A 14134-nucleotide genomic window follows, 5' to 3' on the forward strand; every position below is an offset into this window, starting at 1 on the left:
TTTGAAGGCGAGCTAAAGTGAGAAGGCGAAACCTTCCATCCGCAGAGTTGTGCGCTGGGTTTGGGACCCACCACGTAAAAAAACAGTACCAATGAAAACTAAACGACAGCCTTGCTGTTTTTAACTCGGCTATAATCGCGTAAGCGGTGTCTACGCCAGTAAAGAAGAAGAAGAGCTCTCAGAGTAGTTTACATAGTATTTTTTAAAACTTAGTTTTTTGTTTCAACTATCGCGTGTTCCTACTGTTAATAGTTTCGCACCCCAAATTGGAGCCCTTGTTTTCCACTTCTGAAACTATCTCTTCCACTTCTCTTTCTTCTTCGTTTAGACCACGTTAACATATCGCACAACTAGCCAGCAAGAGCGAACGGTTACGTAATCTGGAAGCATAATTAGACGAGGTGGAAAACTGACATAAGAAGTTTGGCCATTGCTTGCCTTGACCATCAGGCCAAGAAGATGGTCAAGGCGGACTTTTTTCACATAAATATGCAGAGTTACGCAAATGTGAATGGTTAAGTCTGAATTCAATTCAGATGATTAGTAGGTGTCACTAAATTTTGTACGTATGTATATTAGGGTGTGCCATTCTGATACAACCTTTTTTTTCAACTGAAAAACAGGCTCAAAACTTTCGGAAATGGGTAAAAAAAAGTCACTCAAAAGATGAGCTCTTAATATTAATATTAAGAGGTGCCTATTTCAAATTTTCTGTTTTCCATATAAATAACATGGAAAATAATCATTTTTATACTCTCGCAACAAAGTTGCTAAAGAGAGTATTATAGTTTTGTTCACATAACGGTTGTTTGTAAGTCCTAAAACTAAAAGAGTTAGATATAGGGTTATATATACCAAAGTGATCAGGGTGACGAGTAGAGTTGAAATCCGGATGTCTGTCTGTCCGTCCGTCCGTCCGTGCAAGCTGTAACTTGAGTAAAAATTAAGATATCGTGATGAAACTTGGTACACGTATTTCTTGGCTCCATAAGAAGGTTAAGTTCAAAGATGGGCAAAATCGGCCCACTGCCACGCCCACAAAATGGCGGAAACCGAAAACCTATAAAGTGTCATAACTAAGCTATAAATAAAGATATCAAAGTGAAGTTTGGCACAAAGGATCGCATTAGGGAGGGGCATATTTGGACGTAATTTTTTTGGAAAAGTGGGCGTGGCCCCGCCCCCTACTAAGTTTTTTGTATATATCTCGGAAACTACTACAGCTATGTCAACCAAACTCTATAGAGTCGTTTCCTTCAAGCATTTCCATATACAGTTCAAAAATGGAAGAAATCGGATAATAACCACGCCCACCTCCCATACAAAGGTTATGTTGAAAATCACTAAAAGTGCGTTAACCGACTAACAAAAAACGTCAGAAACACAAAATTTTACGGAAGAAATGGCAGAAGGAAGCTGCATCCAGACTTTTTTTAAAAATTGAAAATGGGCGTGGCGTCGCCCACTTATGGACCAAAAACCATATCTCAGGAACTACTTGACCGATTTCAATGAAATTCGGTATATATGATGACATGTACGAAATATGGGTAAAATCGGTTCACAACCACGCCTTCTTCCAATATAACGCTATTTTGAATTCCATCTGACGCCTTCTCTGTATAATATATACATTAGGAACCAATGATGATAGCGAAATAAAACTTTACACAAATACGGTATTTGAGCTGAGGTATCCCTTGTGGAAAAATTGTCGTGATCGGAATATAACTTTTCAAGGTCCCTGATATCGAACACGAAGAACTCAGTGCCTAACCTAACCAAACCTAATTTTCCACCGAAAATATCGGTAAATCTCTCAGAATTTAATTCTAATTAATTTTACAGCAAAATAAAAAAATATGTAAATGACGGATAATGAAATCTCGATTATCACTTTATCATGCGAGAGTATAAAATGTTCGGTGGCACCCGAACTTAGCCCTTCCTTACTTGTTTTTTTTTGTGGTGGTTATTGTGCGGAGGTTTTATATGTGCACGTGATGGCTGCCGGTAGGGATGGTAAACTCGATTCCGATTCTACTCGAGAATCGAGTTTTCTCGTAAAATAATTGATTTTTCGAATGTCAAGAACCGATTCTTAATCGACTTCGACTACTGAAGATCGATTCCGAAAAATCTATTATTTAACGAGAAAACTCGATTCTCGAGTAGAATCGGAATCGAGTTTATCATCCCTACCGACAGCCTTCGCGTGCACATATAAAACCTCCGCACAATAACCACCACAAAAAAATGATTTTTTTTCCATGTTATTTAATGAAAATTATGTAATAACGTGTTTTATTTTAATATGATTTTCTTTTGGTTTCATTTAGTAATCAATCAATTACTGTAATCATTAAATGTAAAGTTGAATGTCCTTCATTCAAATAAATAACATCATCTTCGATTACATTAATTGAGGGACCACAAAGTTCCCGCATTACACATATGATACGTAACGTAAATGCACTAAAAACCGTTTAGTTCTAAATTTTTGGTAAATATATGTATTTTACCATCATGTCTTTAAAATACCGAAACATTGTTCTCAAATAAATTTTCCTCCCTTATATATTATGTATTATTGAAAGCAACCATGATGTTTTTGTAAGTGATTTGCACAATTTTCATGGACTTCTTTAAGCCCTTGACGTATTGTATTTCCACGAGTCTGACTCGGGGTACAATTTCTGTGCCTAACATGATTATCACGAGTCTGGCTCGTGGTGCGTAGAAGTGTACTTTTGATGAAAAGAGAATTGAAATTTTCCCGTTATTTTCAGCTAATAAGGTAAACAAAAAACATTGTTGCAGTTGAGTGCATTATATACTGTGTTATTATCCACATTTTTTGTTATTGCATTAAAATTAAATCGTAGTATTTTATTTTTTGTAAATTTTGTGAAATAACCATCGGACAGTTCGGTGCACAAAGCAAGTTGTGTGCAAACAGTTGGAAGCGAATTTCGTTGCACTAATTGATACGTCAAGGGGTTAAAAGCGTTTAAACTTTTTTCCAATCACCGGACATCATGAAGACATGAAGATAAAAATTATCCTGTTATGATATGTACATATGTACAAAGTTATTGAAAAGATATACGTAGTTGCAATACAAGTATATCTGATAACTAGTACGCTGCCTAAAGTTTTAAATTCAAAGCAAAACCTCTTATGAATGTAATATCTTCAGTTACTTTATCGAAGGAAAGTATTTGCTTTGAATTGTATTTATTTTGAACATAAATAAAAACTTTTAAGCGTTGGATGAGCCTTTGTTTTGAATTTCATATGTCAATAGTTCATAGCTACACCATAGTAAATTTTTCCACCCAACTCAACACCGAGAAAAAAGATACCTTTGGCACAAAGCCATTAGTCACTGATTAACCTTTAACTGGTGACATGGTTTTTGTGTAATTTAATTGGTGACGAGCGGCCTAGGACGATAGCTTACTGCAGTCTTTCAAACCATTAAATGAATATATAAAATGATAAATAAATGATATTCAATAGGCTCGCTATTACTAACTTTCTAATACAATCTATATAGGAACTAAAATCAGACAGTGAACTAAAAAGAAATAAAATCAGGCGGCCTGTGAGACCGCTTGTCACCAGTTAAACGTTAAGCAGTAGAATAGACCATTACATCATCGTCTTTAAAATTTGTTAAAAGTTATAGATTTTTCACTATCTCAATCAAAAAGTAACAGTCGTATCTCAGTTTAAAACACGTATAGCGATTATGTGCTAGGTAGAAAGTAAAAATGCTTTTTACACAAGTAGAGGCTTTAATGTATTTCGATAGAACTAGGATATTTTAATTGCTGTATGCCATACGCTATAGTTTTCTTTTCATAAGTTTATGTTCAACATATTTTATTTGTTTGAGGGTCATACAGGCCACACAAACGAGCAAATTGTGGAAATTATGCGCTTAAAAGCCATGTCATGAAGCGAGACTCTATTTTAACTCATTTTACTGTCAAATGTGTTTCCTGATAGTGCACTGCCACATTAGGGAATTTTAAGCAGCTGATATCAGAAATAAACCTGTTGAAAGTTACTGACAAAATAAATGCGAAAAGCAATTTCAAGAAACGATACAATTAACCTGGAATTCAATTCCGTATTTTCAAATTATTCGAAGGAATTTTGCTACTAAAGATATCTCCTATTCTCCATCGTAACAAAGTGATACCAGAACACTAATTCGGCTTTCATGAAAAACGTGGTATTGTAGAACAAGTCAACCGAATTACAAATGAAATAAGGAAGGCATTCGAGTTAGAGGTGCTATATTTCTTGACGTAGCTGTGCAATATTTCTCGACGTAGCGTTTAATAAGATTTATCAAAACTTTACGTCACCAATTCTCATTAAATCGAATCACAAATATACAAATTAAATTATGAGCAGCTAGCTTAAATTATAAATCATTTATAAAGAGTAATAACAGGCGCGCCATGGTATGTTCGCAACGTTAACATACACAAAAATCTTGGCATCCTACTGGTTAAGCCTGAAATTAAAAGGAGCAGGACGAAGTACCTGAAAAAACTGAGAAATCCACCCAGCTAGCTTTGTGCAACTCGTATAGAAACTTCCGACTACAGCGAAGAAATGTTTCCGCTTTTAAGAAGAGCGCCATAGTTCGAAAAGGACTGGGGGACAGCTCGAGCTAACATGTTTATTATAATAAAGGTTTACGATTTGTAAACTTACTGTTAGGCATAAATTGAGCAGTTTCAGGAATATATGTATTTATTATGTAAAATCAAAAAAATATCAAAATGCCCAACTATTTTTTTTTTGTTAAGTGGCATCACTGACAAATGTTTTAAAAAATTTAGTTTTAATAGCTCTCTCTCGAATCAAAGAGTTTTGTATCATGTAGTCTTTAATAAAGCGCCGTATGTAGTGACGCGTCATGAGAAACAACAAAGCTTGTAGAATTGACAATTTGTTGTTTTCGAGTTACAATTTTAATATGTTTTTTCTTAAATGTATATACAGAAAGGAATATAGAAGTTCAAAAAGTATATTTTAACGCAAAAACTTTTTATATATTATCCATTGCATCTTTTCAATGTATTTCCAGTATTTAAAAATGTAGCCCTTTTTGAAGAAGTGTGAGCTCACATTTATAATTGTTTTTTGGATTTAGATGAATTCATTTATGTACATAAATATACACGCATTGTTCTACATAAGCAATATTAAAGAACCTAAAAAATTTATTTTTTTCTACAAAAAAGGAATGGGTAATAAAGAAATGCTGTGAGAACCTACAAGGATAACATAATTTTAAACAAAATATACTAAAAAAAATTGCTTATATGATCTGAATAATGCGTATTTATTATATCCTAATTTACGTTAAAATAAATGTATATATGTTCTTGTAAACAAAAAATGTATCCAACAGTTTTTTAAGTTCAGTATGCAGTTCAAGCATGTTTCATTTCAATAATAAATATTGTATTAAAAAATCATTTACTATTTTTACAGCTTTAACGCACACTTTTTCAGGTGGTTTTAGCACAGCACTGTTGCGACAAATAGTATTTGCTTCTCACTGACGACATGTCTACATTGAGACTTTAAAGTCAAAATTTAACGACTTAACAAATTAACTGTAATATATTCCATGTATACATATATACTATGTATGTATATATTATATGTAATTTTAAATAAATACATATTTGAATATATACTTTTAAGCACAATGCGCAATTATAGATATGTACTATATATGTACATGCATATAAGTATATGAATAGACATACCATTGCATTTAATTATTTATACTTTCTTGGTAGTGTTAATATCATATTCTAACATGTACATTTGTATTGTATATTCATACTTTAACAAACACTCACCATTTTTAATTATACATGCAATATATATTTTATTTATTTTCTTTAACGTCTAAACTAATAACAATTGCAAGTTTTTCAACATATTTCGCTCCTGGTTTTTTGTAGTTTTGGCTTAGTTATTTTTGTTGCATTTGCGGAAATATAAATTATCACTTACATTTATTTTTGTGTGTTTTAATTGCATATATTAATTGATTTCTATTAAATGTTATTATTATTACTTTTATACGGCTTTGTTCTCTGGAATATGTTCCCTTTTTGCATTCATATCTTAAAATTTTTGGCACATTTCTTCTAATCTTTTCTTTACTTTTGGGAAAAAAATTATGGGAAAAACGTGCTTAGCAATCATAGTAGTTATAGTTTTATTTGGGAATGGTGTACAATTCAAATATTTTAGCCACACTAAAAAATAGTACAAAATTTAAATATTCATACTTATCTATGAACATGCATGAAAATATTAATATGCTATAGTTTATTATTTGAACACTATTTGGGGTTTGTGACTAAAAATTTGATAAGAATTTTAGATCTCAAAATAAAAAAAAAACTATTTAAAATGTTAATTCAATTATTTTTAAAGCAATATGTGGAACTATGGTTGTATTAAACTTAGTATGGTTAAACCATACTTTGTTTCTTGAATTATAATGTATACATAAATTTACATTAACTTTTGTTAGAAATGTATAAATCTATAATTTTTTGTCATTGACCCCATGAATTCGATAAAGACAAATTTCTTTACTAAGTTTTCTATTTGCTAGTATATTTTGAAATAAAGTTTTTTATGATATATACCATATGTAAACACATGTCCACATTTATTCGTATGTATGCATGTAAGTATGTCTGGTTTACTAAACACGGTAAAGCAAAAAATAGCTGTCTTCGATTCGCCATTTCTCTACTCGCTTCTACTTTCTTGTTCAAACAATTACTTTTAAATTCAACAATAAAGTTATTGTGTTGAATTCGTATAAGAGAGTATGCGGACACCTCATTATGAACTTAGATTTCGCATATTGAAAATCAGTTTTACTACTGTGAATGATTCAAATGAGAAAACAAATCTATTTTTTGTATTAATAAAACTTAAGACTTAAAATTAATTATAGAAATGTATAGAAAAAGGGTTGCTGTAACAATTTTTAACGAGAAAAGAACGATAGCACTATTGCCAGAGAACATAAATTATAGAGTAGGTCCGGACAAGTCTGTGAATTGTCCGCATCTAGTTCGGAAGGAAAAATTTTAACAGTGGCGCGCAGTTAGAGCTGAGCATTGAATGAAAAATGTGCTTAGAATTAAACATTGTCATTACAGACGTACTATGTATATGTTCGCCTTTTGGCTTATATTTTTATATGTTTATATGCAATCGTATGTTTCGATAAGAGACTCGTTTTGTGAATATTTATGATAGCATTCATAATTAATTATATTTTAATTTACGCTATATTTAAAAACAATATTTGCAGGCAATGTAAAAACAAAAACTACTTATTAAATATTTCTTTATAATATACTACTTTCATATATAAATATGGACCATTCCATAAATTGGCGACATGGTTTAATACGCGTGGTTGTTCGATTTTGACCAAACTTTAGCATATCATAATATAGACCAGAAGAAGAATATCCCTCCACTTTTTAGTGGTCAAAGTTGCTCTACTGTTTTTTGGCACGCAATTCGAACAAATAAATGACTATTTCTTTTATTTTTTAACGACCTGAAAATTAAGTGCACAAATTTTTGAAGTTATACAATTTTATGTAAAAAAATCTCAGTTTTCTGATAAAAATGTTTTCAAAATCAAAAAAAAAAATTTAAATCCAAAAAAAGCATTTCAGTTTTTTGTGCTTTTCCACCAATTCTGATAAAAATGTTTTCAAAATCAAAAAAATAAAAATTTCAAAATCCAAAGAAACCATTTCAGTTTTTTGTGCTTTTCCACTAATTCTTTTTCAAAATTGACTTTTTCATTCGATTCCTTGTTCAATTTTACATAAGAATCAGTGTTCAAAAATATAGGACTCTGATCCCATGAACAGCAAAAAAAATTCAAAGTTATCGCTGTGCGGCGCAGTCTGTTCGCTTAGAAGGTTGTGTACAGGAGGCAAATAAATTGTATTCTTAGAATTTAACTAAATAATGAAGAAATCAGTATTCTCATTCAAAAAAATATGATGTTAGTTTATATTGATATCATTTTATGTCTTCAAATAGGTTTTTCAAAATGTTTTTCACTGTTCGGATACCTCATGCGTGTGCACTATTCATGAAAAGGTTAAGTTGATGTTGGAAGGTGAGCTAAAGAACTTTTTTGATTTTTTTCAGAACAATAATTAAATGAATAAATCAATGAATGAAAATAGTGAATAAATTAATGAATAAATAAATGATCATAAAAGAATGAATGAATGATTGGTGAAATAATAAATAGATACATAAATGAGTTCATAATGAATAAAAAATGAACAAAGAAATAACATCACACGAACATATGACTTTGAAATGAATTTCATGGCTTTAATTTGTTTGAACATTTTTTTGTTAAAATACTTTAAAGACATCTAATGATTAGATCGGATTAATTATGAGGAAACTAGAAGATTATATATTTTATGTTATAGTATTCAAATTTAGCAAGTGTTTTAAGAACAGATCATGGATCAGCAAAGAAAAACCTTCATTTAAATACCTATTTGAAAAATTTGTTTGCTCAGAATTGCTACAAATGAATATTGAACATTAGGGTGGGTCGATTCCGGATTTTTTTCGATTCGGTATTTCTAATAGTGCGGAAAAGTTGCCTTAGTACTTCCTGATTCCAATGCAACTTTTTGTTTTGAGATCGGATTGCATCTTCAACCCGAACCTCGGCCTTGAAATTTCGGAAATTCGCCAAAAATCGTGAAATTGTCTACCTAGCACCTGAAATACGCATCTCATGGCAAAATGTATAAAACAAAAGTTATTTGTCACGTCATTTGCTACCGAAATGGTATATGTGATCATGGCCGTAGGACGAACCATTCCCGAGATACGAGCGAAAAGGCGGCGCGCCACAGCGCAAGGTCAAAATTGTTGCAGCTCTCAGCTAACCTGTATTGGTCACCCAGAACCCACCGCGTGGAGGTAGCTGCTCTTCGGGTTCCTCCCAAGCCCAACCCAACCAACCAACCATATGTCAGGCTTGTTTTAGTCTGAATCTGTGTCAAATTTATTGATAAAATCAGATTTTGTACTAAACTTTGGCACTTGTTGCCTAGATTTCAGTGTAGAGCGTATAAAAAGATTACGAGATTGGGGGCCAATAACTTTAGAAGATGCCTCTGTCACCAGTTTGACGATTCTCTCGACTGCCACGGTGTGAGAGGGGAATTCACTAAATTTCCATACCTCTGCAGTGTCTCCCGACAGCCCTTTTATGAGTTCTTCGTTAGAAACTGAACAAAGAACTGGTGGAACAGTCAAGGTAATAGTCTTCCAGTTAATCATATCGTAATAAGTATTAGCTTTGAAATTCAGCTTTGGCACTTTATTACATCTAACTCTTCCATTTATGGTGTCAGACTCTGCTTCTCTGACTACCAGAAGACGGTCAAGGGCCAACTTTCTGACTTCTATCCGTTCGTCAGTCATCATACTAAGGAGAATGTTTTCTGGAAGAGCAAAGAAAGCATTCTGTTGAATGGATGAATCTACAACCTTGCGCAGTTTAGCGGGTAAGTATCTCGACCTTTGAATTGCAGCATAGAGATGGCGCGAGCCATCTTTGATTGAACTGTTGAATCTTATTGAGAACCACAAAGGTGAGTAAACTGTAAGTATGTACTTGACCAAAATCTTTATTTCCTTTGTTGGTTTGTCAGTAGAAATGTATAATCTCAGAATTCTATTTGCACAGGTGAGCCAGCGAGATTTGCACATGTTACCTGGATGCATCGACGCTAAATCTGAGGAACATTGACCGGAAATAACAGCTTCTGATATTTTATAGAGATAAGCTTGGTCTGTGCTAAGTTGGGTCGGATTAATAACCTCAGAAGGTAATTGGCAGGATGGAAAACTTTCAAATTTGACAACAGGCAACTTCTCACAATAAGGGAGCCTATTATTTACCTATGTCGCCAGAGAATGTATTTGGACTCTTTGAGACACCATCTATGTGTTCGAAAAGAGCACGGAATGGAAGTTCGTTGAAATGTAGAAGACAAACAACCCACTGTAATGGCCTACCTATTCTTTCTTCTAGTTTCCGAATGATTCCACCTTTCCAACCTGTGTTCGTGTTGGTGCCATCAGCACCGACAACTTCTAGATGTTCCACATCAACTGAATTGTCTTGTAAATGTTGCCATATAGCTTGCGTCTCATCCTCAGCTGACCCGGAAGGAGAAGTGACGTGGCCAAAGTAATGACAACCAGGTTCCGCTATAAGAGAAATATGTTCCTCTTTGACAATGTCGCGGTAGTACTTTTCACCTTCGCTGACTTGTGTAAGTGTATTGTCTTTGCGGCCGTCAAAATACAGCCCATATACGGAGTCAATACTTTCGGTGTTCTGGAGCTTAACACCAACACTTTTTTTTGCCCGACTAATCTTGCATTTGTCAGTGACAAAGCTAGCCTGATCCTCTGTTATCAAACCTGCTTTTTTGGCATCCAGAAAAGAAGATGAAACAATCAAGGCCGCTGCTCTATCACTTACTCCAAATCTTTGGGCAGCTAAAGCAGTGTGTTCTAATACTAGTGTGTTTTGTTTGGTTTTAGAGGATGGAAGAGAAAATTCATCATCACCATCGTTTTTCGAAGAATCAATGTGCGACGCGCCTACATTGTTGTCGTTTGTATGAGAGTCTGGCTGATCTGAATGGTCACGTGTTCTAGCTGATACTTTTCTGGTAAGTGTTGATGTTGAATGACGTTTTGAAAGCTTTTCTTTACGTTCATTTTTCTTTGTAATCTTTTTTGTTTCAGGTAGATCAACACTTCCAATGCGACCAATTCTTGTGGTTCTCTGGTCCAAGAGAAGTGGTTGTTCATTGATAGGAACTTTCCTTTCCTTTGGACAAGTGCAAGAAGAAAAATAAATGCATTTACAAGCAGCGATGTCAAATAATTTTCCGGCAGAAGAGACAAAGTCGTCTCTTTTAGAGCTCAAACCTATTGGGTTCCTTAAAAACATTTTTTTAAGAGTCAGAAATTTCTTATGGTATGTGGTGAGCATTTGTACAACTCTGGTGTGTGAAACTATCGGAATAGATGACTATTTGAAAGTATTTTTAACCTTTTTTGCAACTATTTCTGTAACCTCTTTACTCCTAGGTTCATAGTTGTCGCCTCGGAGTCGCCTATACCAAATCTTTCAAACTGATAACACAAAAGAAACTTCCTGGTAAGTAGGTAACTGGGACTCAGAGAGATTGTACGGATATATGCCAAACACAGGATATTTCTGTCTAAATTTAAATTTAGATACAGACATTTTGAGTTCTGTGTTTTGTTGAGAGAATATAAGTGATAGCACCTGGCGAAATCAACGACAAGAGTGAAGGAACTCGATGAAAAAATATTTATGTGGAGACCAGTCCGAACGTATCGTATGGCGCAGGGAAATGAATGTAAGTGATAGAACTCGGCGAAATCACCGACAAGAGTGAAGGAACTCGATGAAAAAATATTTGTGTGGAGACCTATCCGAACGTGTCCTTTGGCGTAGGTGAATGAATGTGAGTGATAGCACTCGGCGAAATCAACGTCAAGAAGTGTGGCCGCAAGCCGATTTTCACCTTGCGCTGTGGCGCGCCGCCTTTTCGCTCGTATCTCGGGAACGGTTCGTCCTACGGCCATGATCACATATACCATTTCGGTAGCAAATGACGTGACAAATAACTTTTGTTTTATACATTTTGCCATGAGATGCGTATTTCAGGTGCTAGGTAGACAATTTCACGATTTTAGGCGAATTTCCGAAATTTCAAGGCCGAGGTTCGGGTTGAAGATGCAATCTGATCTCAAAACAAAAAGTTGCATTAGAATCAGGAAGTACTAAGGCAACTTTTCCGCACTATTAGAAATACCGAATCGAAAAAATTCCGGAATCGACCCACCCTATTGAACATGCACTTTATGCGCACAAATCAATGACGTTTGTGGCATTGATGAAATTAGATATAAAAAATGGGGAACAACGGATCGCTGTACCATTCTTAATGTGAGAACTGAAACTGACGATAACGTCATGGAAGATCTGAGTAAACTTTTACTTCATGGATTCGTGGCCTCAAAACAAGCTAAATATTTCGCTGAATTGAAAGAAAATTTGGGTCCAAGTGAAATACTTCTAGTACAATATTTTGCGGAAAATTACTCGTACAAGACGCTGCTCAAGCCTTTGACTGGAACAAGAGTCAGGCTACACTATTTCCAACAGTAATTTATTATCAAGAACATGGAGATTTGAAACATTTTTTGGCTGGTTGGGATTTTTGACTGTTTGAAACATGATTCTGTTTCTGTACACATATTTCTGGAGAAAGGGATTGAATATTTGAAAAAAATTCGCAATCATTGAAAAAATCTATTACTACTCTGACGGAGCACCATAACAATTCAAAAATAAAAATTCTTTCGCGAATTTACGTCAACATTACACAGAATTTCGAATTCAAGCGGAATGGCACTTCTTTGCGACTGCCCATGGAAAAACACCGTGCGATAGAGTAGCTGGGAGTGTAAAGCGCCTTGCAACAAGAGCAAATCTTCAAAGAGGAAGTCAGCAGCCAATTTTGACAGAACAAGACTTGTATGAGTGGACACGAACTTCAATAAAAAAAAATACTTTTTCTGAGTAGAGATATTTATGAAAACAAAAATCAGTTTCAAGAAAATTTCCTCAATGTGAAAGGTTTTTCAAGGTCATTACATGTTCAAGAATTGAAACTTTTCAAATAATGTGTATGAAAGGTTAATATTCCACTCGAAACATAGTTTATCGCCTAGAATGTTCTGTAAGTTTTGAAAATATAATAAAAAAATGTTCGTTACACACACACATGCTTTTTTCCTCCCTGTCAAATATAGCTTTAGGAGTTAATAGCTTGCGCCGCATAGCGACAACTCAGCTTTTTTTGCTGTTCATGGGATCAGAGTTCCATATTTTTGAACATTAGTTCTTATGTAAAATTGAACGAGGAATCGAATGGAAATTTTGAAAAAGAATTGGTGGAAAGGCACAAAAAACTGTTTTGGAAAAAAATGTTTTTTTTTTGGATTTTGAAAATCTTTTTGGAGGTTGAAAATATTTTATCAGAAAGCTGAGATTTTTTTACATAAAATTGTATAACTTCAAAATTTTTTGTACTCAATTTTCAGATCGTTAAAAAATAAAAGAAATAGTAATTTTTTTGTTTGATCGGAGTTCGAATTGCGCGCCAAAAACCAGAGGAGCAACTTTGACCACTAAAAAGTTGACGTATATTCTTCTTCTGGTCTATATTATGATATTCTATAGTTTGGTCAAAATCGGAGAACCACGGGTACAAAACCATGTCGGCAATTGATGGAATGACCCATATGTATAGTGCCTCAAGAAGTATTTGAAAATTTAGTTTGTAAAAGTCTTTGCAAAAGTGCCAATAGCTGCTAGCTATAATGGGTGAACCCCACTAATACAGTTGCTTATAAGTGAAAAAATGGAGAGAAGAATTTGGAGTTCGCAAAACTTATATCCTGGTGCTGAGTTTTGGTCGAAAATAATTTTTGATAACGAACGAAGTTCAACATATTTGGACCTGATTGTGGCATCAAAGATTGACGAAAAGACAGCTCGCAATACAAAGCTACTATGTATATTGTACAGCAGCCTAAAAGTTTTAGTAACACCCCTCTCAGTCTCCGGATCTCGGATTGAGCATATCTGCACAGATTTGGAACGTGATTTCCGCAAACACAACATCACTTCCAAAAATGGGGCGAAATTTCTGCGGAGCAAACAAAAAAATTAGTATTTCCAATGTCAAATATATTGAAAGATGTTATAAAGAGAATTGGATACGCTACCCGATATTAATAAAAAATGAAATTAATTTATATTTTACGAATACTTTTTTGATATGAGTTCATCGTATTTTCCAGATGAAGCGCTGTCCTTTAAAATTAAAATTTAATTTTTGAGTTTAAAGAAAAGATAAAACTACAATACAATAGTTAAATAATGTAT

At 33.9% G+C, this 14134-nt stretch overlaps 1 protein-coding gene across 16 annotated transcripts in view; it reads right to left on the reverse strand.

Moving 5' to 3' along the window:
- Positions 1-14134, reverse strand: part of LOC105224248 (synaptotagmin-7) — a 566903-nt gene that overhangs the window by 484021 nt on the left and 68748 nt on the right. For 2 of the 16 annotated variants that reach the window (XM_049460396.1, XM_049460395.1), the window contains one exon: positions 746-13895. The exons of the other annotated variants lie outside the window; for them this stretch is intronic. In XM_049460396.1, coding sequence (XP_049316353.1) covers positions 10025-11140 — 1116 coding nt within the window. In that variant the 5' untranslated portion in view covers positions 11141-13895 and the 3' untranslated portion in view covers positions 746-10024. Of the gene's footprint in view, positions 1-745; positions 13896-14134 lie in introns of those variants that run through there. 16 annotated transcript variants of the gene reach the window in all.

The sequence above is a fragment of the Bactrocera dorsalis genome, chromosome 6, assembly GCF_023373825.1.
Source record: "Bactrocera dorsalis isolate Fly_Bdor chromosome 6, ASM2337382v1, whole genome shotgun sequence".
Taxonomy (NCBI): domain Eukaryota; kingdom Metazoa; phylum Arthropoda; class Insecta; order Diptera; family Tephritidae; genus Bactrocera; species Bactrocera dorsalis.